Source organism: Sander lucioperca, chromosome 1, assembly GCF_008315115.2.
Source record: "Sander lucioperca isolate FBNREF2018 chromosome 1, SLUC_FBN_1.2, whole genome shotgun sequence".
NCBI classification, from domain to species: Eukaryota; Metazoa; Chordata; class Actinopteri; order Perciformes; family Percidae; genus Sander; species Sander lucioperca.
The window spans coordinates 38,115,162-38,140,014 of NC_050173.1; the positions used below are offsets into that span (position 1 = coordinate 38,115,162).

At 39.4% G+C, this 24,853-nt stretch overlaps 1 protein-coding gene across 3 annotated transcripts in view; it reads right to left on the bottom strand.

The window, feature by feature from the left end:
* pdlim7 (PDZ and LIM domain 7) overlaps window positions 1–23,033 on the bottom strand; it is a 33,823-nt gene extending 10,790 nt beyond the window's left edge. For 2 of the 3 annotated variants that reach the window (XM_031319333.2, XM_031319331.2), the window contains exons 1-5: window positions 22,789–23,033; window positions 20,432–20,530; window positions 11,393–11,544; window positions 6,178–6,205; window positions 5,100–5,293 (exon numbers count right to left, since the gene is read on the bottom strand). In XM_031319333.2, the coding sequence (XP_031175193.1) occupies window positions 5,100–5,293; window positions 6,178–6,205; window positions 11,393–11,544; window positions 20,432–20,530; window positions 22,789–22,818 (503 nt within the window). In that variant the 5' untranslated portion in view covers window positions 22,819–23,033. Of the gene's footprint in view, window positions 1–5,099; window positions 5,294–6,177; window positions 6,206–11,392; window positions 11,545–20,431; window positions 20,531–21,386; window positions 21,605–22,788 lie in introns of those variants that run through there. The other variant, XM_031319334.2, reaches the window with a different exon arrangement.
* Window positions 23,034–24,853: the final 1,820 nt, after the last annotated feature.

A 24,853-nucleotide genomic window follows, 5' to 3' on the forward strand; every position in this document is an offset into this window, starting at 1 on the left:
ACTTATTTTACCATACAAAAACCAAAGTGTGAAAATAACACATTGTGGTTTCAAGGGCAATTTCTTAGCGGGGCACAGTCCGCAGAGTCTCTGCTGGTTGCCTGGAAATCTCTCGATGATGACGGAGACTCCAGGGAGTTAATGTGCTCTGCTGAGAAATAGTCCATTGGTGGACAGACTTTTGGACAGAGAGAGGTTAGCAGTTTCCCCCGTTTCCAGTCATTATGCTAAGTTAAGCTAACCGGCGGCTGGCCTATTAGCTGGAGTACAGACATGAAGATGGTATGCATCTTCCCATCTATCTCACAGCTAGAAAGCCAAGAAGCAATTTTGCCCAATGTTGAAGTCCTTAAAAAAAAGAAAAAAAAAAAAAGAAAAAATATGCCATGTTACAGATAAGATGAATGTTCAAATAACACAAAGGCTGTACAAACCACACCACACATGCCAGTATTTAAAGCAGCGAAATTCCAATAACAACTAAAAAACTAAAGGAAGGTTTAAAAGTTGAGATTTCTAAAATAATTGCCAAACTGAAGCTTCCACACACAAACACACAAACACTTGTGACCGAGGAGGACGACATGTATTCAAATCAATGATGCTCAAGCTTTTACCTGGACCTCTTCATGATTTCATCATCTGGGTCCTGCACTGAGAGATCCAGGAGAGACACACATTAGCATGCCTTACTGATAAAGAAGGTGCTTGTCATAGACAAATAGTCAAACAGCTGATCCTGTGGCAACCCAAAAACAGTAAGTAATAGTATACATTAAATGTTGCCGTTCCTACACAGCCCTCTGTTGTAATAAACATGTAGATCTGTTTGTCAGACTAGTTACAGTCATTAAAAGAAATCACTGTCATTGAAGACAGCAGTGACCTGACAGTTGAGGCCCCTCTCCACAGCCGAAATAATAAACACAACCGTTATCCACCTTTCCTGTGTCACTTACTCTGCTGTCACTCGCACCGATAGTCACTATGATTGGATCACAGCAGATCAACTGTTCAGTCACAGGCCAGCACCTACACCTCATCGTGACTACCAGAGAAGCCCACCCCTAACCCATCCCTCTCTGTTGTCGCACTCCCGAGTATGCCAGACCTGGTCCCCGACTTACTGAAGTCGGTGCCTGTGAGCTGGGCCAGGATGCGGAAGGAGCGGGACTGGGTGGTGCCGGTGCGGGGCTGCCAGTCTTCAGTGTCCTGGATCAGCCTCTTCTTGCTGCGGTCGTTGGGGATAAAATAGGGCAGGTTGTCCATCCTGAGGCCGTGCCTACACACACACACACACACCCAGCAGCAGCAGGCACAGTTAACACAATCCCATCTAGGGACTACCCACTCACACCAACCCAGCTAATCAGGTGACCTTAAAATCGAGGACATCCTGAACAGATCATGCAATACCTAATGCTCAGCATCACGGTCACACAATAAGCGGGCTAATGGACATCCATTACTTAGATTTCTCACGGGCACACTGTAGAGGCTCATAAATGGACATTACCACATTAGAGCTCGAATTTAAAACTCTCATTATTAGAATCAATGGGAGAAACCTTGGCAGTGCCTGGCCTAGTTTGTGGAATGTTTTACTACATATTAAAGCTTTTATTTGGATCGACAACTCAAGAAGCAGCACAAAAAAATTGCTTTTCATTTCCAACATATTGCTTTAACAGGGTTGCAGGTCAACTGCAGCATGCATTTATCAAAAAGAAAGAGGATGAAGATGAATGTTACTAATGAACTGGCTTTGTCTGTTGCATCTCTCTTCTGTAAACTGTATCTGTGAATTTACCCCAGAGTTTTAGCTCTTCTCTCATCTAGCCTGGCCACATTAACCTAATAAGCTGACAAACCAGCCTACAAACAGCTGGCCCTTACTTGGACTCTTGGTACACATCATCAAAGTAAGTTGCTTCACCCCTGTAGAATAGACCAAAGACCACATAAAGACAGATTGTATTAAGTTAATAGAGGAGAGACAGATGATAGAGGGAAAATTAATAAATAGTAAAAGCTTTTAGACATTATGTTTCTAGTTTTGTCCTGACTGCAAATACAAAAAAAACTGTCCAAGATAAACAGTGAGATGGTAAATGATTCCGTTTAACTGGTGAATTACGAGGAAATAGTTGCATGGATTGTAGTAGAGCAGTGGTTCCCAACCTGGAGATAGAGACCCCCACAATGCATTGCAATATAAACCTGAGGATCAAGATATGTTTATGTTGTTAGACTTTCCTCTAGGGGTGTGCAAAAAAATCGATTCACATTCAAATCGAGATTCAAGCTCTACCGATTCAAAATCGATTCATAGAATTCCAAAAATGTATTCATATCTTTTAATAAATAAATAAATATTTAAATATATATTTTATTTATTTTTTAAATTGTATGTCTACTGCAATCCCATGGGAAAAGTAACTACATTTACACACTGTGAATCGTTTTTGTTTTTTTTTGTTTGTTTTTTTTTAAATCGAGAATCGTTTTTGAATTGAAAATCGATTTTGAATTGAATCTTGAGCCTAAAAATCGATATCGAATCGTGACATTTTCTGAATCGTGCACCCCTACTTTCCTCTAATCTATGGCTTTTTTTTCTTGTAAATTATTTGATCATTTTAAGTTATTCAAATATAAAATTATTGTTATAATTTGTATTTATTTTTAAATAACAATTGCTCACAACCAGTAAACATATGCAACCAGTGAGGGGTTGCAGGCACATGAAAAGAGGTCACAAGGTTGGGAACCACTGTAATAAAGGATGGGAATTATTGAGTGTGAATGACAATTTAAAAAAGGCAAACAAACAAACATTTTGTCTGGACTGTTAAGACAAAAAAAGAGATATACTAACTTCTCAAGAGTTTCCATCTGCGGCGTTAAGAGAAAAGAGGAAAACAGAAAATGAGAGAAAGAGGGCAGAGTTCAGCCTTGTGTTTAACAGAAGGAACACCAGAACATGTCAATATATGGCAGAGAGATTGTACACAACAAAACACAAAAGTGCTGCAGAATGCAAAAATCATGCAAGAGGTGTCACGAGACATGCCGCTATTATCAACAAGCTCTGTGAGAAAGACAGCATTGTTTCTCTGTCAAATCATCTATTGTCCCCCTGTCCCGAAATGACTCAGTCAATTTGGCACAAACCCTTTGCCCAACGCTCCGCTCACCCATGTGCACAAATGCTTTACGATTATGTAAATGGCTGTAGCATTTGCCAAAAAAAAAAAACTTAACCTGATTCCTTGTGCCACCGCAGCTAGTAAACACTTTCTTGCGCTCTGAAACCCCGTCAACAACAATAAATGCCACAGCATTGACGCATCATGATGTCAGAGAAAGTCTGTACAAACAACATCACACAAAAAATGTTTCAATCCAACAGGCCTAGGCACATTAGACATATGCTGCTTGCATTGAACGGTTTACTGTCCAGAGAGATCCAACAATGTTTTCATCAAAAGTGAGCTGACAGTTATAATTAGGCTCTATTCTTCCCAAAAATGGCCGGAGGAATGGGTTTCAGCCATGTGCAAAGAAACCTCACAACCATGATGAGGCCTCTCAAGAGTAAACAAGTATGGCTGCTTAAATAATCCAGAACCAGGGCAGTAAAAGCTTCTTTTTTTTTTTTTTTTTATGAGTGAGGCTTAATACAGCAACAGGCCACATCTCACCAATGGCTGCTGTCAGACCAGGCAACCACTACCATGACCCAAATTACAGGAACCAGACTGGCCTATCCTACATCATTTCATGCCACACTGCCACTTTCTGGATCATTTAAAATATGTTTTGATCCATTCCTGGAATCCTTGTAAAAACTGAAACTAAAAAAAAAAAAAAAAAAAAAAAGTTCAAATAAAAACTGGAGGATTCTGACAATTATTCTATGTAAGTATATTACGAGGAAATAGTTGCATGGATTGTAGTAGAGCAGTGGTTCCCAACCTGGAGATAGAGACCCCCACAATGCATTGCAATAAAAACCTGAGGATCAAGATATGTTTATGTTGTTAGACTTTCCTCTAGGGGTGTGCAAAAAAATCGATCACATTCAAATCGAGATTCTCTCTCTACCGATTCAAAATCAATTTATAGAATTCCAAAAATGTATTCATATTTTTTAATAAATAAATATGTGTGTGTGTGTGTATATATATATATATATATATATATATATATATATATATATATATATATATATATATATATATATATATATATATATATAAATAAACAGCAAATCAGTTTGAAAATTGAGTTGTTTTGCAAGAAAATATACATTGCTCAAAGCTCAAAATGTCTTACTTTTAAGCATTTGTCACACACACACACACACACACACACACACACACACACACACACACACACACACACACACATTGTGAGGATGATTGGAACAAAGAGGTAAGATGGAAAAATATACATCTACAAAAATAAATCCTAACTTCCTACAGTTGCCAAAAACACAACCAGAGAAAATAAACTTAAAACTGTGACTGATTATTGACACATCCTTCACTAATCTCTGTAAAACCGTTATCATTCAATAAATTCCACTGTTTAGGTCTAATAGCTGGAGGAAGCCAGCTTGAATTGCATACGTCAGCTAAATATCCCTTGCTATGCTGCTAACAAAGTGTTTGCTTTGATCTGTATGATAAAGGCCAACAAGATCATTTGGGTCCTTTTGACAAAAAGGTTTGACAACCTCCTCCTTTAACCCAAAATTAATCTATGGCCAGAGTCTAAGTTTATACAAACGTTCTCATATGCCTGCTATCTTGTTTGTTACATTGTTGGCAGACAGTGGAGTAATTAAGTATATCTCAGCAGTGAGTCAGCATTCATTTTCTTACGTTCGTTTATCCTTTATGGAAGGTTTCCTAAAATCTGTCACACAATGTTGACAATACACTGAAGTCAATTCTTAACATACTGCGGTTTGGAAATCCTGAAGGAGTCGTTTTCTCTTTAGTGTAAAACCAGAATAATGAGACATCAGAACCATTAAACCACATTAGTCACATTGTGGTTCCAAAGGGAATAGTGTTTCTTAATCCACCTACCCATTCTGTGGCTGCTGCATACTGGCACGGCCCTGTGAGCTCTGGGTGTTAAGTTTAGGGGAGTAGGCCACAGGTTTAATAGCAGGTCCTGAGTTGGCACTACCACCTGCTGTAAATGGCCTCGCCATCTTGTTAATGGTTGTGCTGGGGGCAAAGGAGTACTTTGGCTGAACAGAAGCCGGAGAAAACGAGTCCTATGGGGGTGTGGGAGAGGGAGACAGTGCAGCACAGCACACAACATGCGGTTAGACATTTTTGACACACACTGAAAGTTCCTTCTGCTATTGCACAATCCCAAGCTTTATGTTAAGCAAGCTTCCAACGCAGCCCAATATTTTTTTTTTTTTGTGTGCAAATGATTACTCCGGGCTTCAGGAGAAGCTCTGTCAAAGCCTGCAGGCTTTTCTCTGTGCATGGAAGAAGTGCTTAAATGGTGTGAGCACAGCCATTTTATTTGTGTTGGCAGTCTGCCACGGACTGGCTAAAGTAATCTGCTACTGCTGGTATAAGCAAAATGCTCACATTGAGAAACTGTCATGTTTGACTGACATGTCTCACTAATGAGATTTCTCCCTGGTCATTATGCATTGACTACAAAAGAACACCTACTAAAATGGAACATTTACTTTGTGAAAAGGTATTATGTTAATGCTGCTTTACTAAAAACGAGGTGCAGCACAAAGCAGTTCATGACACCATTGTACTGTTCACACAGTATTCAGTCAAGTAGCTGTCAAGAGGTTTGACAGTGAAATTAAATGCATCAGTATTACTCTGGCTTCAGGGATTGTGCAAGGCATCACGAAATAAACCACAACACTCCATCCAGCAAACAACTTGTTTAGCGACTCACTGATGCCTTGCTAATGCACAGTGCATGGACTCTGTGAGAGCTCGACAGGTGACTCGAGTGAATCAGTTGAATTTAAACACAAAGTGACAGAACACACTGTTGAAGCCAATTGTGAGCAATGATTAAAGGAAGTTCCAAATGTAATAGTCCAGTAGCAGACCATGCCAAAGCATCCAATTGTTCATACAGAGGTATGCTCAATGTTTCAGACAAATATAGTCTTACCTTCTGGTCTCCACCTGCATTGAAAGCTCTGTGAAAGGAAGAGACAGGGGCAAGTATTAGTGTATGAATGTGTGTGTGAATGGGTGAATGAGAGGCAAATTGTAAAGCGCTTTGTCGTAAGGTAGAAAGGCGCTCTACAAATGCAGTCCATTTAACATTTCAAATAAAATCACCGCCACACATTTAAGATACAATACTAAACACTGTAATTTTCAAATCACAAAAGTCAGCAATGTTTCAGTCAAAAGAAAAGTTGTGTTTGAGACGCCGTCTTCACGTTGAATTTCCTTCCAAAATACTGTTTTATTTTATATAAACTGGACAATATACAAGTATATTATTCAAGCTGAAAAAACACTTATGACAACTAATACTCCAACACTTTTACTACACAAGGATGTTTTGCTTGTCTTACACATTCTAATAAATGTAAATTACAATGACAAAATCTATAATAAATGAGTCTGGTTACACGTATACAATTATAAACCTCATATTGCACAAAGACTAATAGCTGGAATCACACCTAACATTTTAAGTGGCTTACAGAAGTGACTTCAATTATAACTTAGTCTTAGTGGAACAATATTTTGTTAACAAAATGGGTCCTTTTCTTGTAGTTTTTGCCATGCTTCCCATTAGTTAAGACAACATTATAAATACAAGCTTTATTGCTTGAATAGGGAATTGCAGGAACTCAGCTTGAGACCGTTTTACAAGAGGTATGCAAACAAGTGATCAGACGGGTGTTAAACAGGCCCAGTTTAACCCACTTATCTAAAATCACTCACAGATGCCAGAATAAAAGAGAATGCACTCAAAATGCCCATTATAATTATCCAGTGCATCATAAAACTACATTAGCACATATGTGCGACTGAACCAAGACATAGCCCTGCAAAATACTGTTGGATTCAGGATGCTTCACTTTTGTTTTCATATCTTAACATGTGGTTTAGATAATTGTGTTCAACTGGACTACTTTGCTCATATTGCATTGTTTGTAATGCCAAATGGACTCCACTGCAAAGCTGTCTCAAGCAAAGTCCCCTTACACCCATTTCTCAACAATTAACCTAAATCAGCAAAGATGATACAAGCCATAGAAATGATGGGAGAAAAGAACCAGGTTGTAAAAGCTGATGTTTTCCCATTTATAAACACCAAAATCTTGGACTGTCTGCAGATTCACCCAGCCAGTTAAGAATACTGCAAATGCGACAGTGTAGTACACTTCTTAACTCTAATCCCAGGATTCACATTACTGCGGTGTCTTTGCTGACTGGAGCCACACAGCAGACGGTTCATTAGAATATCTGTACACATTAGACATGAAGGCACCCAGCTTTACATTGCTGCTGGCTCCTAAAATAACTAAACATAAAACTACTACCATCCCCCTGCTCAATGTTTGCATGCAACACAAATCTACAACAGGGTCAAGCAAGAAGGAACCAGCCCTGCAGTCACCCTTATTGTTTCAGGCTACAGTCATACACACAGAACAATGGACAGCGCTTCCTGTAACAATGAGAAATGAATAACCGCTCATATCATTGCCTGCTCAACCAGTGATAGAGCAATGTTAAAGACAGGATGACAACAGGGCTGTATAGATACAGAGAGAGGAACGAAGGGCAGGCATACTGACACGTCCGTGCGTGTCACACTTCAGGGAAGACAAATCAACGTGACATTCATAGTGCTTCAACTCGCCTTAGCCCATAATTTGATGGGTCACACTTAGATCAGACATATAGGGAATGTGTATGAGAGCCGCAAATGTGGAGATCATTAGATCATTGTTCCATGGAATAAGTTAGTTTGACTTGTGCTGAAACTGAATATGCACACTATGAGATCATTTCCTGCCTCGTGTCATCGGTCACTTAGCTTAACTGATGCATGCTAGGCTTTCCAGCTGATGTTAGATAAAGTCAGAAATTTCCCCACAAAAAAAATCTACCATGATACTGTAATCAACTTTGCACACATCACTGACAGACTCAAACCACAACCCTCTCCAGGCCAATCCCTGCAGACAGGGAACATTGAAATACGGACCTAGTGTGTCCCTCTAGCTGCTACATTATCTATCTATCTTATTTTTTGGATTCCACTACCTATAAAAGGCTCTGGATACAGCCTAAACTTTCCTCATAAAAAAAAGACACCAAATGATCATTGGTGTTGAACAAAATGAGAACCTAAACCAAAAAACCATATCTCATCACTGTGCAGCTGTCCTCCTTTCTTGACATAAAAGAAACTGTGGATGGCAGCCAAGATACGAATAAATAAAACTGACAATAGCTCTTCTCTGAGAAGTATTTCAGGAAAACATTTGCTTGTCTTACAATAAAATAACAATAGGAGAGGGTGAGATGAAGAGAGGAGACTCATGGGAAGGGAGTCATGGGTAAAAGAAAACAAGAGTGGATGAATGTGAAATATTTACAATAGTTGGACATGGAGATGAGAAATAAAAGGAGGCAAACCACAGAATGAAGTAAAGTTTAGCTGATGTTAACATGCTGGTGTATTATAGGCCTATCAAAACATTACACCACTGACTGTGAGCTAAAGGTAAAAGAAGAAAACCGATGTTTTATTAAATACATTTGTTTTAAAATACACAGTATTCATATTTTCTGTCATTAACGTTCTGTTTTAAACAATATTCCAAACACAAAGCCACAGTTGGCTTTGGTATGTAATAATACCCCTTAAGACGTATCCAAACCCCAGTTTCATCTTCCTTCCCAAGAGAAATCCTTACAAGAAAAAAAACATCTTTAACCTTTCAGAGAAAAAACTACAGCAAACCTTCAGTGTAATGATGTGTTATGAGAACACACAAATCATATACACATGTGAAATAGCAGAAGTACCAGTGTATGTGTTTACATAATTCATTTTCAGGTTTTGGCAAAGCATACCTGCCAGACACAGCAAGGATTCTATGAAGCTTTACCTCATAGAATCATCTCATCCCAGGTTCAAACTATGTTTATGGGCTATGTCTTAACAAGGTGTCATTAAATCATCATAGCCCAAGTTTGAGTTGTTACGTCTGCGGAGAGCATGACGTCACTTCTCTTGATTCTTATTTCCTCACCACAAAGGCCAACACGATTCTCTTTCCTTATTCTCCTTTCCTTTTCCACTCTGAAAAACCCCACCCAGCCATGACTCTACCGCTCACTCTACACTCCTTTTAAGGCATTTAGTAGGTCGAAGTGTATTGCGTGACCTCTTTCTGCGGGAAAAAAAAAAAATACATGCAACGTCAGCAATGTGTCTCGTTGGCAGCATGGAAAACAGGAATTGCAGCTCTTTGATTGCAAAGAGCATGGCCTTTTAGAATAGCTCTACCAGATACAGTAACTTTCTTCATCTCTGGGCATAATAATAACCTGCTGAAATATTTAGTAAACTAAATATTACAAGATAGCAGTGGTAACACTCTACAAAGCCTTGGCATCTTACTCCCCACCTCAAAAATCTGCCTTTGATCCCCCCAAGTTTAATCATCTCTGTACGTCCAACCATATCTCCCTCTCTTCTCACTCATCTTTCTTCCATTATTCTCTCTCCTACTACTCTCAGGCTATTCTATTCAAACTAAATTATAAACTAGCTTACTCTTTGCTTTACTTCATTTTGGGATTTAGCAGAACACATTACGTCTCAATATTGAAGTCAATGGTCAGTTCGGTAGGCCCACTGGATTTAGTTATCTGTGCAGAGACATCTACGTTATATGAATGTGAGAGGAGCCAGGCATATGTATGTATACCATGATCTCTAAGTCTGAAATTATTAGCTTATGTTCTGGCCGTTTACATCTGGAAAGTCATAGAAACGACCTGTGGCTACGGCTGTTTTGACTCTCAACATAAGTGAACAAAGAAGATCGGTCAGAACTTAATAGCCGGGTCTCTTGGCAGGAAACAAAATGAACTAGATGTGAAAATAGTGGAGTTACAGCTCGGATCACAACCTCTTTACTTTTTGATTTTGGATAATCATAAGTAGTCCCATGACAGCAGCAAGGCTCATCTTTATTATTTAACAAGTCAGGACCTTCTCATTTTCTGAGAGCTTTAGACTCTTGAATGGTTACGTTCCAGCTTTTTTTTTTGGGGGGGGGGGATCTTTTTCTTATAATTAAGCTTCCGATGAAACATTTGGCTTGTACTCAACAGAAATACATTATCAGTCAGAAATGTCTAGCATGAGTTGTGTGACCAGGTAGGAGTGCTGCCTGGTTGGGGGTTATGCAGTCCTGCATAAGGACAGAATATTACTGGAATACTGAGACAGAAACAATTCAGAGAGCATGTGTTCTCTTGTTATTTTAATTAAATAATAATGTTGAGGTTTTTAACCTTGAATTAACATCCAAATATATTGATTGATGATATTGCTGAGTTATGGAGAAGTAGAGTAACAGTATAAAAATGGTCGTGAAACTGAAATTGGCAACACTAGTGCCACCCCTCGAAACTCATTTTTTTGTAGAAAAGAAAACAACATGGGACAAATATCAAAACCTAAATATATATAACCTAAACATGCTTTGCACGCTACCAATTCTGTGAAGATTGGATACAATTTGTAGAAGGGGTCATAAAAAAGCAGTTGAAATTTGAAAAGATACGGGTTGCACCAAGACTCCAGGAAAATCATTTTTCTTCTAACCTCACAGTTCAGGATTAATGAGCAAAAGCATAAAGTGCTTTATAAATGACCATATGGAAGTGCTATCTGTACCAAAACCAAGTTAGTTCTTTTTTTTTTTCTCTCATGGACTAACTTTTCATCAAAATCCGCTGAAATCTGTTCAGCAGTTTTTGAAATATCCTGCTAGCTACAGTAATGGACAAAGAGACAAACAGGATTGAAAATATAACCTCAACAGCAGAAATAATTACTTTTTTGAGAGGATTTCCAAGTCTAACCCTAAAACTAAGCCTTGGGGGAAAACAAAATGATGGAATGTGTGTGAGGATACATTTAATACCAGTGTGTTTTGCAACCATCTGTCATAGTGAGTCAAATTTAAAGGACATTAGAGTATTTATCTCTCCAAGGAATGAAGGGGGATGTGCGTTTTTGTGTGGTGTTGTGCTGCTGTGTTTGACCAAGATAGAACATAGGGGTGAGTGATCATGTAGTGTTTTGTTACATCATGCGTTGCCTGATGACTTACTTGCTGAGAGTGAGGGTGAGGGAGTCTGTTGCTGCTCTGATCTTGTTTTGTGCCTCCACATGGGTCATGTCTTCTGCATTGGTACCACTGATGGACACCACCCAGTCTCCCACCCCGACGCCAGCCTGAGCTGCCTTCCCGGCCGGGGTCAGCTGGAAAGAAGAAAAACCCAGGGGACAGAAAGCAGAGAGAAGTTAGAGGTACATGTGGACAGGGTTTTCACAGGAGATGACGGATGGATGTGGATGAAAACATGTCTCAACAGGCAGCTCCAGGGGCAGAAGTGCACCAATAATAGTGACCATAAAATCACAGAGATACTGATCCTTTAATTGGCCAACTACATACATGTTATGAACTTAACAATTCTTCAGTATTTGTATTCATCTTGTATCTTGTTCTTTCAAGGATGGTATGGAATAATCACAACATCTCAAAGCATAAAGTACATGTTTAACACTTTGCCTCCATCTCACTATTTCTTTTTGTTATCCTAGTCGACAGGTCATGTCTCAAAAACAATTTTTTTTTTTGAAAAGTACTTCAAATGTCACTGTGGGACTAAACTACCTACCATTATCTCATACATATCAGCAGTTCAAAGCAAAATGCAGGACATCTCAACATAAAAAGTCATGCTCAGTTGACTTTGTAGCAATGTCGGTCAACGACACTTAATAATCAACTCAGGGAGTCTGTGTGTCTGGGTCTGACAAGCCAGTCGAGAGATTTCACTCAACACTATCGGGAACAGGCATTATAGGTCATCATGATGTCATCAGTCATCAGCATATGATTTGCTACAGATGTGAGCATGAAAGGATCTCTTGAAAGCTGCTGTCAGGGACCATATGTTACAAAGAACATAATTTACTGGAACAGCCCATCTAGACAGGTTAGTCACTGACAAAACAATGACATCATCCACAGGCTGTCACTGCTGACGTATTGAGTCAGAGCGGAGGGCTGGAGTCTTGTTACAAACAGGAAGAACTTTGTCTATATAGGTAGTAATGGTTTTCTACATGTACACAGTGGTTCTAGAGGACATGGCAGAAAGTGTAGTCTAATATACAGAGCAGAGATGCCAAATTGTGTTAAGTAAGGGCTTAGTCAGCTTGCCCATGCAGCTTAATGAAACTTAAGACGTGCCAAAGTCTCAGATAACTGGAGTACAAAGTGTTCAGCATCAGATAAGTGAGCGGGGTGCCAGGATTACTGGCAAAAAAAACTATTAGGATTACTCTGATGTCACGGATCCCCGCAAATGGTAGCTCATCAAAAAGCTCAGAGGACTCAGCAGTTCAATCAATAGATTTCTGCCATGTTCAGCTAAGATATCACTCTTGCCGCTTTGATTCTGCACATTAAACATAAACACTTGACCTGACTTGTGAGCAGGGAGGTAAAATGCTCTGTAAACGGATGACAGCTCAGGCTGAGATACAACTCCCCACCCCACAAGACAACAAAGTTAAAGCCTGCCTTGAATCAAAACACAGCAAAACTAAAAATAGGAAGAAATGCATTCCTTAGGGGCAATCCAAGCTACACTTCTTTAACAGTCAAGTTCAAACATCACTTTAATTGCCTTTGATTTGCACTCACCAGAAGCAATTAGAGAGGTTAAGAAAGAAATAATGCCTCTAGTTTAGGAAGAACTTAAAAGAGCTTTAACAGTGTACACTGGAGAACAACAACTATAACATGGACATAAGTGACATATTCTGAAAAGGGACACAGCCTGCACATGCCACTGAGGTTCACTACAGAGAGAATCATCAGCATGATGAACAATCAGAATCATTTTCATTACCACTGGATTGTAACACTTGAGCACCTTGTCATTTTTACCTAAATAAAACAAGCATTTAACAACAACAACACATCCCATGAGCCTTACGGCCCATTCACACCAGCAAAAGGGGATCCGGAAATTTGTCGCATGGTTGTGTGGCGGTGGGAGTGTCACTGAAATGGCCCATTTGTGTGACCTCCTGTTGTGTCCTTTAACCCCCAAATGTAGCACAAGTAGACTTCATATTTCACAATTACTGTTTTTCATCAGATCGTTTATAGATCTTGACATTTCCGACTGCACTTGAAGGCAGCTTCATTTCACGGAGAAAGAGAGAAAGAAAATGGCGGGACTGTGCTTTGTTGTTACAGGAAAACAGTCAGCTGTTAGGCAAACTCCTGGGCAGTTAAGCACTTGGGTTTCATTTTTTACCCTCATAGTGTTTTCAAACTTTCTTGTGGCAGCGATAGAGGCAGTGATGGTTCCTGTTTATTGTACGGAACTCTCACACCGCCTCAAATAGTCTGATCGCCGGTAACATGACACGGCCACCGCAGCGTGACGCCGGGTTGCGTTTCTCCAAAAGTTAAAGGTGCTGTAGGTAGGATTGTGAAGATCCAGGACTTAGCCAAAGAATTTGAACATCGACAACTTCTCAGTCCCTCCCCCCTTTCTGCTAAAGCCCAAACGGTCTCCTAAGCCTCTCCCCCCACGCGTGTGCGTGAGCAGTGATTGACATGCAGTTAGACACCCCCCCCTGGCCATGATTGGTCCATCTGAACAGGGAGCTGTGGATTTTTGCAAATCTCGCTACAGGCTGTAGGTGGTGCCAGGAGAGCTGGATTCTTTTTTAAATGACCTGCTTCATGTAGTTCTACTGGAACATAGGGTCAGTGTCAGCAAATATGACAGAAAGTTAGTTTTATAAGGCTTACCTACTGCATCTTTAAGTCGGTTTCAACTTTTTCGCCGCACGCCGCTGCTTTTTTTTCCCGGCTCCCCCCTACAGCCCTCAGCACTGCATTCTTAACGCACTACCCCCATTCAAAATGAATGGTCAGACCTGTGTTTTCGCCGCACCGTCTGACGGCCAACGCAGGCAGTGTGAATGCCGGCTTAGTCACAGAAGCACGGTCAATGCTTCAAGCGGGCTGTAGTTGTTTATCAATCGTAATCAATCTCTGTTGAAATAAAGAGGTGTTCAACTGTTACTAGCCAGTGCAGTAATAGATACCTCAGTAACATAAAAAAATGAACAGAAAACCCCATCACCATGTATCATCTTTTCAGAAAGAATAATTTTTTTTTTTTTTTTATGAGAATTTAATTGAGCAATGAAAGTTATTGCGAGTCAACTCTGAAGTGGGGTGGGACTTTGTGTCTGTGGAATGAGCCGAAGTTATTCTATTTTTAATAAGACAACATGGGAAATAGACAGGTAAACTATGAATAAATGAGGAATGTGAGATAAAAGGGAATGCAAATGTTTTATACAGAGCACAAGGGGTCACTGAATGGTTTGATGAAAATGAAAATGAAGAAGTAGAGTTTCAGAGACTTAGAGAAGCACTGAAACTGGTGGCCCAACACCCTACAGACACGTTATGTAGGTTTTTCTATCTGAATGTACTCTACTACACTATGATTTTTTTTTACCAAAGTAGACCAACGATTTTCCCTATATAGCTGACCTCTACATGTAAAGGTGAGATAAAGAGGAAAAAAGAAGAGAATATATGAAGTGATACAGATTGCATATGTACGTGCATGTGTAGTTGTGTGAGCTGAGTTTCTGATGGACACAGACACCTGCGCTCCTGGCTCAGGTTCAGAGTGCAGCTGCTCCCTCACTTGAGAAGGCTGCAGTTATAAGTTGCTGTGCTCAGACCTTTGGATGGTAGGGGGCGGACGGAAACCCTATACCCCCCCCAGCAGTTTGTCAATACGACCAAGGACAGCGGAAAACATGTCCCTGAAGGCAACACACTGCACTGTCCGTGACAGCAACCAGGAATCTAACGATGGAGCAGTCATGATGTAGCATAACATAACGTAGCAGTGAAACCACAAAGATGGCTTTTTGATTTGGCCATTTGATTGATTCGGACACAAGAAACAAACGAGAAGCAGTCTCATCCAGTCATAAATTATTTTGTGCACATATTGTTGTAGCTCATGTCACACTATAGGGATGACGTTTGTGCAAGTGAAGGTCTTCACGACCACAGGGTTAGCCTAACAGTTAGTGGCGTGTTTCAAGGTTTTTTGGCAGAGCACAGCAGCAGAGCTGCTTTGGTATGCTATCAAATTTCACAGCATGAGCCAAACTTTCAAAATGCAACGTCTTGAATTCACCTTTGAAGTGCTCCCCTTGACTGACTCTACAGGTGAGCCAAGGCCTCATACTTGCTCCGGGGGTTGGCTACTCTTGTTTTTGGTTGAACTAATAATGCACTAAAGTTTATCTACAGCCATAGATATACTGGCCATGTAACTCTGCACCAGCTCACTTTTATTCTTTCCATGGCTATATGGGGGTCGAAAGACAGTCTGTCCTTACATCACTCACACAGCACAGCTGATGCAAAGCCATAAATATCCCTCTGAGAAATGGAAAACCAAACCTGCAAGTATGCGGTCCCCCTGAAACGACTGCAGTGGAACACCTAGCACTAACTCACCTTAAAACACTGCTGCTCTGATCACAACATAAGACATTCACATCCAACTAGCCACACATAAATGCCCCCCTGCGGGCAATCTATCAGTTAAGTACTGAATTAATAATTCACCCCTCTAACAAGGCCTCTTTTCTCCGAGTTTGTGTGTGTATGAGGAAGGGGGAGTGTTTAAGAGTATAAAAGTGATAAAGCAACAGATGGTCTACGAGCCAGACGGAGACACACGCAGAGAAACAGGAATATAAGACTTGATGACACATCCTGCTGTGGTGGAGAGACGTTTACAAATCTCCTCACTCGCTTATTGACTTGACATCATCTGCAATTTCCTCCGAACATTTGATTTCAGTGTTGTGGCATGTGTCTGTCGATAGAATCCAGATGGTGCTCAGGAAGCTTGGCTATGGTATCATAATCTTTATGGAATCACGATGGCACGAGATCTGGGACAGATATATGGAGACACTCCTCAGAGGAGTTGTACGGCTGGCCCAGAATGGGGTAGACTCAATTGAAACGCCAATGTGTTACGACGACATCTTGCTTCCTAAATTTGTATGCCTTTCCTTTTGAAACAGGATGTTGGGGCAGACATGCGGAGAGAGATGTAATTTCACCTAAGTATACCTCAGACTTCAAGGTCACGCAAGTCTAGAGAAATTCAAGAAAAAAAGTTGGCACAAACTAAGGTTGTTTAGAAAAGGGTAAAGACACAGTCGGCTGTTTCTGGTGGCAGGATCAAACTCACAACAACTCAACGGACTGTCTCCGTTTTCTGCCTCCGTTTTCTGCCTGTATTTTCAGCTCTCATAGGAGGAGATGCTCGTGCGATGGAGGCGTACTGGACATTTTTAATTGATTAAATCAATTAGTTGTCAACTATTACATTAACTAACTAAGCCAACTATTTCAATAATCAATTAATTGGTTTGAGTCTTTTTTTTTTTTATTAAAAAAAACACGGAAAAAAATCTCTAAATCCAGCTTCTTAAATGTGAATATTTTCTGGTTTCTTCACTCCTCTTTGGCAGTAAACTGAATATCTTTGAGTTGTGCACAAAATAAGACATTTGAGGACGTCATGCTGGGCTTTGGAAAACAATCAACATTTTTCACCACTTTCTGACATTTTATAGACCAATCAACTAATCGGTTAATCGAGAATATAATCTACAGATTAATCAACAATGAAAATAATCGTTAGTTGCAGCTCTGCTAAGCAGCATCCAACCCATGTTCATTCCAAGCTGGGAGGAGGGTTTACTGACACACACACGGCTGTGTCTAGTATGACTGTGTCAGTTAGAAAGGGATATAATAGCTTTTCAGTCATACTTCCAGAGAAAGGCGTTGCTTTCTCATTATTTTTATTTCCCTTAATGGCATGGTGAAGGGTCAAGAGCACTCTGTTCAGATTTCACTGGTTAGACGTTTATACATCTGCTAACACAAGGCTAAGAAAACAAAAAGTTGGATATTAATATTAAAAAAAAATCAAATAAAAGTTATGTACATATTTTTTCAGCTGATAAATGGGTGTATATATACATTATTCTACGGTCAAAAAGTTATTTTTTTCTTTCACGGTGACTTAACAGTTTGTCTTGGCATGGGCTCCTTTCCTCTGATCTCACTGGAAAAGTATTCCAGTGAGATTGGGGGAGTCCATCATATGCAAGAGAAAAGGGAGTGTGGAAGACATATTAGAGACAGAAAGGAGACAAGAGGATTGTCTGTTGGCAGCGACAGGGTGGATATGAGAAAAATCCCAGGAATGCTGAGAAAGCATAGCTTTCCAGGCTCGCAGACAGAGGAGGAAGGAAGGAAACAAGAGTGTTCATAGAGCGTGGAAACCTATATACCAACACACACAGACACACAGACACACACAACTTTGCAAATCAATACAAAGATGATCTGAATCACCATTTGCAGTACAACAAAAACAGGCAAAATGATTAAAGATGAAGTTATTGATGATGTGACAATCTACATTAAGACCAACTCAAATTAACTAAATAAGCACCAGCTCTAAATAAATTCAGTCTCAACACTAACGGTCATTTAATCTGTACAAAAACACTTCAACACATTGCTCTTTCAGGAATTATCACTTGTAATCTCTTTTCCTTACAGAGTTTTAATGAGCCTTTTGTCCCATCACTCCACATGTTCTTATTGTGTAATCGCTTTTAACCGACTGTCTAGGTTGAGATTCTTATCTCATCCGCTGCAAACCAGTAAAGAAAGACCACCCATTAAATTCATGCAATGTAAGCCAAGTGAGTGCAGGCCTGACTTTTCTTCCTGTTACTAAGGGATACTGTATTTCTTTGAGGTTTACATCCCCTGGTTGGGCCGTTTTCATCCTCTGCGATGGTGTGATTCACTGTCCAGTGTTTTATGAGAAACGCAAGGAGAGCCAACAGAATGAGAAGTAACGAGAGAAAACCTGTCACATCTTTATAACTCCTGTACCCTGAGGCCTGGTGGACTGCTGGAACGAGCCACACAGATATTAGCCACTGACCAGTCGTCAAGGCTCCAATCTTAGCAGTACGGGGGGGCTGCTTAGACAAACCTTGGTCTAGCAAAATGTATGGACAGACTGGCGGGGGAAGGCTTTGCCACACAGAGAAATGTAAGCCATACTTTTCGTCAGCAAAGAAAATAAACAGCATCTGTAATGTATCTGGATTGCAGAAAAACTGGCCTCCTGCACTGGCGGATTAGTCAAGATAATTCATCGACAACTGCTGACACACCCGCTGACATTCACCCTACAAGTACACACCTTGCCAATTTTTTTTAAGATCATTTTTTGGGCTTTTCTGCCTTTATTTGATAGGACAACTAGGTGAGAAAGGGGAGAGAGAGAGAGGGGGAAGACATGCAGGAAATTGTCATAGGTCGGATTTGAACCCTGGACCTCTGCGTCGAGGCATAAGCCTCTCAGTGTATGTGCGCCTGCACTACCCACTGAGCTAACTCGGCCACACGCCTTGCCAATTCTAGACTGAAATTCCTCTAAGTCAACTCTTATATCTCCCCAAAAATCCCTCTTTTGTTTTTTTGGGCCATTCATTGAATGTTTTTTTTATATACACATCTGTTTGTTCTTTTATGGGTAGAAGAAAATGTTTCTTGCCATGAATCCAAGGAGGAACATTGTGTTTCTGACTGCGATGCTGCCAGAGAGCAGAGCAGATACAAAACATGTACTGACAAGGCTGGTGATAACTGCTGCCCTTTACACAGGATTACATCAACTCTAAACACACCTCAATGTGATGCTATAACAACACACAGTAGACTCTTCTTTAGACCATGCTCATCAAAGCAAAATAAAATATTGCATCATTCATTTGCAGCTTTTCATTTTAATGTTATAACTTTCTTTCTGGCAAAGAACCCATAGTGTTTGAAAGACTATGTGGGGTAACCTTGTGAGGACTGACCTGTATATAATTACCTATTAGCTAATAATGAACCCCTCTAAAATGGTAAACTGCAAATATACATAATTGATGATGTAATAAATGTAAATCAGTCTCACATTTATATATCACCCCAGCCTCTAAGGTAGCAATATAACAACGTCAGTGGGGAATGAGTGCATAATAGAACGTCAGATCTGTGTGCGCAATAGCTGGCAGCAATGTTGAAATGATTTTGTGTGCGCATGCGTGTGTGAGTCTGTGTGTTTGTTAGGCAAAGCAGCAGTGCACTTATAAGGCCTGGAAAGTGGTTGCTGCTCTCTTTAATAGCTACAGTAGTTTATACAATTCATTCAGTAAAGCGGTAGTGGCCTAACATGGAGAGTACAAAGCACTGTGAAACAATCAGCATGTCCTTGTGAGCAATTATTACTATTAATCCAAAAGGTGCTGCGTGTTGAGACCGACTGAATAAGAGTTGGAATATATAAAACACACCATATAAATGTGAGTGATATGAAAATGAGCACCACAGCCTACAGACAAAATCCTTTATTATGCAAGCCTAACAAAAGATGATGCACATGCATTGTCATGATCATTATGTGGAGACTAGTCTATATCGGCGACAATTAATTTAGGGGATTGCTCCTCAGATCTCTGCAGGGTAAATCCAGACAGCTAGACTGACTATCTGTCCAATCGGAGGTTTCTGTTGCACGACAAAAACAACTTTAGAACGAGCACATGTTCCACCAAAACAAGTTCCTTTCGGAGGCTATTTTGCAGAGGCCCCGTTATTAGCGTTATTAACCCCAGTTATTAGCTTAGCGCCACCCAAGATGATTTTGATTGGTTTAAAGAAAAGCCAACAAACCAGAGCACATTTTTCTCCCATCCCAGAGTGCTGTGTGGACTAGACCTAGGTCTGGTTACGCGAGACTACGTAGATACCAAGACTACTGAACATTGACAGAAACTTGTAAACAGGCTTTTATATAGAAGCTTGGAGGAACAAAAATGATGATCCTTCATGCAAATCCTCAAGTAGAGTGCAAAGACATCAATGTTCACAAATGCAGAGAAGTACAAAAGCTTACTCCAATAACAAACAGTTTCTTACCCTTGACACGGTGAGGGGCATGCTGAAGTCCTTGCCACCCTGCAGCCTGAAGCCCCAAGGCGCTGGGCCGCTGAGGGTTACAGAGTATACGTTCATAGCCTTGAAAAGAGAAAGGAGGAAACAGTGTCTTAATTAGCCAGAAAGTCTGGAAAATGTCCTTTTCTGCTTTATCCAAGCAGCTTAGCTGCTGGTTGCCTGCATTTGTTTCACACATTCCACAGAGAAACTGACACTGAAGTTGTTTTCTTTCAGGAGTATACTGTTACATCTTGGGAAAGTTCTGTTTTAAGAATAAGCATGTTATAATAATCAATTTAACTTTAACATAGTTTACAAGACGATAAAATACCAGATCTGTTGCTGGGACACAACATCCCTACATTATTAACATACAGGTTGATATCTCTTGCGTCATAATCTCAGGTGAGCATTCATATAGGGGCCCAATTCAGAATGATAAGTAAAGTATACTATAATGCAAATGAGTAGCATCAACGATCTACTGGACAATAAGAACCGAAGCAACATTCAACAGTTATCTTCCTTCTTTCAGTGTGAATACAGCCAACTCATTGTATTGTATAAATAACTCAACCATTTAAAGTGAACTACAATGAAACATTGGCCCATTTGCCCACAATTTACTGTACAAACTTGCCTTGACATTTTTGAATATTTTACATAATTTGTACAGATGTGAAACCATGAAAACAATGTGAAACAACTTCACCAAAACTAATTAGTGACATAGAATGGCAAGTCACCAAATAACCAGGTAATTTTAGGAACCAAAGGCAACTTGAGACGTCTGGTTACATATCACTTGCGCATTACGGCTGTACCACTGTACCTGCACCCGTAACACACCTCTTGCTCCTCCTACTCAACCCTACCAGATGTCATTGCTCTTCGTGACCCACAGCTAGTTTCCCAAGATGCCACCATGCAAACCTACCTGGTCCTTAAGGGCTGACCAATAGCCCAAACCTGAGAGAAAGCTAGAGAGTCAGTAAGCTAGTGCAAGCAGATTCTTTCTGTTGGCAAAACCTACCCCCGACACTGTCTGTGACACAGGCAGGCCATAGCCTCTCCTCACTCCTCAGAGACTATATAAGGAATGTAAAACTACACCAAACTATTTCAGCCCAACACCCACATGAGTCACAGAGAGAGAGGGGGGTAGGAGAACGGAGAGAGGTAACGTCAACTACCCCTATATTCTGGCAAAAGCCTACAACATCAAAGTCAATTTTTTATTAAAGTGTACTTGAGAAGCAGCAGACGACCACAACTGAAACAAATTCTACATTCCTTATGGAGGGCATGAAGCACAGTACAACCAAACCAGCAATTATATTTTAACATTAAGTCCTTAAAGCAACAGAGGAGCTCACATATAGTAAAAAGTAAAATAGGACTACTAGATAATAAAAGAAAATAGCAATATGGTCCTTGTCAAAAATACTAAAAAGCAATCAGCCAAGCACCCCAAATACCCCCCGCATCCACAAAACCTGCAAATCTGCTAATTAAATGGGAATTATTTTCAGTTTTTAATTAGTATCCATTTTTTGTGTTTGTGTAAGAGTAATTGGATTGGATTTGTTTACTGTCATTTTTCTCATATTATACCTCCTATAGAGAAGCCCATGATCCAAGAAAATTAATTATAAGACAGACAGCTTGAGACAATAAAAAGGAAAGACTCATAGCACCTACAGATAATGGAAGTTAGATTTTAATAGTTTTTTTTTTAAACAGACTATAATAAGACAGTGAAAGTAACAGCATGAATCTGGATGCATTTCAGTTCATTAAATACCACCCTCTATATTAAGCCAGTGGAGTACATCAACCTACAGGCTAGTTAATACCTGTGGTACTCATTCAAGTGACGGTGTCCCTGTTTATGGTATTGCTATTTATAATCTATGGTGTCACTGTTAATATTTCTATAGGGACTCGTACTTTTAATGCGAGTGCTGTGTATTATCCTGACATACACGAAACTAGACGCTTATTTCTTATAGGCTACGCAATTATGAGCTTATTAAGCTTACTTACTTACAATCATTTGCAACAGCTAGTTAAAACTGAAGAATGGTTAAGTGCATACCTTGGAATATAACCTTTACATTCACAATAGAAGCTGCAGGAAGGGACACGAAAACTGGCTAGTTAGTTTGCACCTCTACAGACGGACGGTGGTTCAGAGCAGCCAGCCGAAACTATAAACTGCACAGTTAGGAGCACAACGCAGCCCATACAATGACTTAGACTGTGAAAAAGTTCGCTTTAAAAAGTTACTCCACACACGAAGGAATGCATTCAAATGTTTGGACAAAGAATAAGCTTACCTCTTGTCCCTCGCTGTGTCCTCCAGACATCACGAGTGAGTCTACTGGATAAAAAAGTCAATCGGTAAGTAGGCTAACTTTCGGACTTCCTTAAAGCGGACGTCAAGAAGCCACCGTGGATCCCTTTGGTGAGCAGCAGGATCATCCCTCAAAATCTTTTAGTAGGACTCGGATAATATACGTCACAAGTCACATGGGCCGCTGCTTCATTTCATACCACATCCTACTCGGGCTGTAAACCAAAGGAGGCCGAGCTAATAAATTATAATGACTTTTAATGCCACTTTAAAAAACATTTATTTTGAAAAAGTCAAATACAGTCAATAAATCAAGTTTTTTTTTAACAGAAAACCATCAGTTCTCTTAACATAGGCGTGATAGCCAATCAAAAGAGCGGCTGTTAAATGTGTTTATAATATTAGCTAAGTGTCCACGGGCAATGGTGAAAAAAAGTATTCAGAGCTTTTACTTGAGTAAAAGTAGCAATACTACAGTGTCAAATACGTTGTTTGTAATAAGTAAAAGTCTTGCATTCAAAACTTTACTCAAGTAAAAGTAAAAAATATATATATATTAACATAAAAAAGTACCAAAAGTAAAGGTAGACTACTCATTATGCAGATTGTTTGTAGCTGCTAAAGCTAAAGGGGGAGCTAATTTTAATGACTGGTTATAGCCTACTGCTGGGTAGCTTAACCTTTAATAATGTATTGGAATTTATTTGTCGATTTATATTTTGTATTTATTATCATTAGTCTGCAATCTGTAAAGTGACTATACTAAAGTTGTCAAATAAATGTGGTGAAGTAAAAAGTAAATTATTTCCCTCTGAAATGTAGTAAAGTAGAAGTATAAAGTAGCATAAAATGGAAACACTCAAGTAACTCAAAATTGTACTTAAGTATACTTGAGTAAATTCCACCACTGGCCACAACCAACTAGGCCTACTATCATCGATGAGAAATGTTTAACTTTACCTCTAAAGGGAAAAAACGTTTCTCGTCTTATTTACATATCTCGTCTGTTTGTTTTAATGTACTGCATTTATCTGACAGCTACAGTTACTGTTACTTTAATACAGAACATATTGAGCTTTAAAAAATGTGATGCATAATAAATAATACAAGATAGCTCCACCTCACCTCGACCAGCTACACTGCACAAATACTGGGTACCACTTTCTGAAAAAGGCATATTTTATAAAGGGTTTAAATTATAACAAATGGTTTTGATAATAATAAATAGAGCATTTAGAACAGGCATAGGCCATTGGTAGGAACAACTTGAAAATGCCAAGTTGTAAAAAGAAGTGTCTTCTGCAAGGAGCCATTATGCAGTACAGTTGCTTTTGATACTTAGATTAAGCTAATCTGACACTACCCTCTAAACATACTAAAAAGTACTTATTTTACTGAGGTACACAAATGTAAGGCTAGACTTTAATTTGTAATGGAGTATTTTTACACTGTGTTGTTGCTATTTTTATTTAGGTAATGGATGTATACTTCTTCAATACTGTTGCTAGATAGGCTATAGATGTACAATGTCTTGTTTGTCCTCTATTTCCCTATCACATTAGAACTATACTTTATTTTTATTGACAACATTGGCACACATTATTTCTCAGACAACAGACAATAACTAATTAGGCCTATATATGTGTATATATATATATATATATATATATATATATATAAACACAAATGTAAGGTGTTGATATATGTGTGGTCTCACATTGCCAGACCTATCTCCACCATGGATGTATTAAGAGAACAGATCTCCACAGTGTTCTGTGGTATTTTAACAAGTAGAATCAGAATCAGAATCAGATTTATTGGCCAAGTATACTTACATACACAAGGAATTTGACTTTGGTCAAATAGTAATATAGACACATACTGTACAATAGAGACAACAATATACATATTGGCACATATCAACATAATATACAAAAATACAAAAATACAAATAAGACATAATATCAAGACAAGTACACATGGAGTGGGATGTAGAGTGCAACTGTATAATACAACTGTTTTTAAATATTGTAACTGTTGTTAAAATG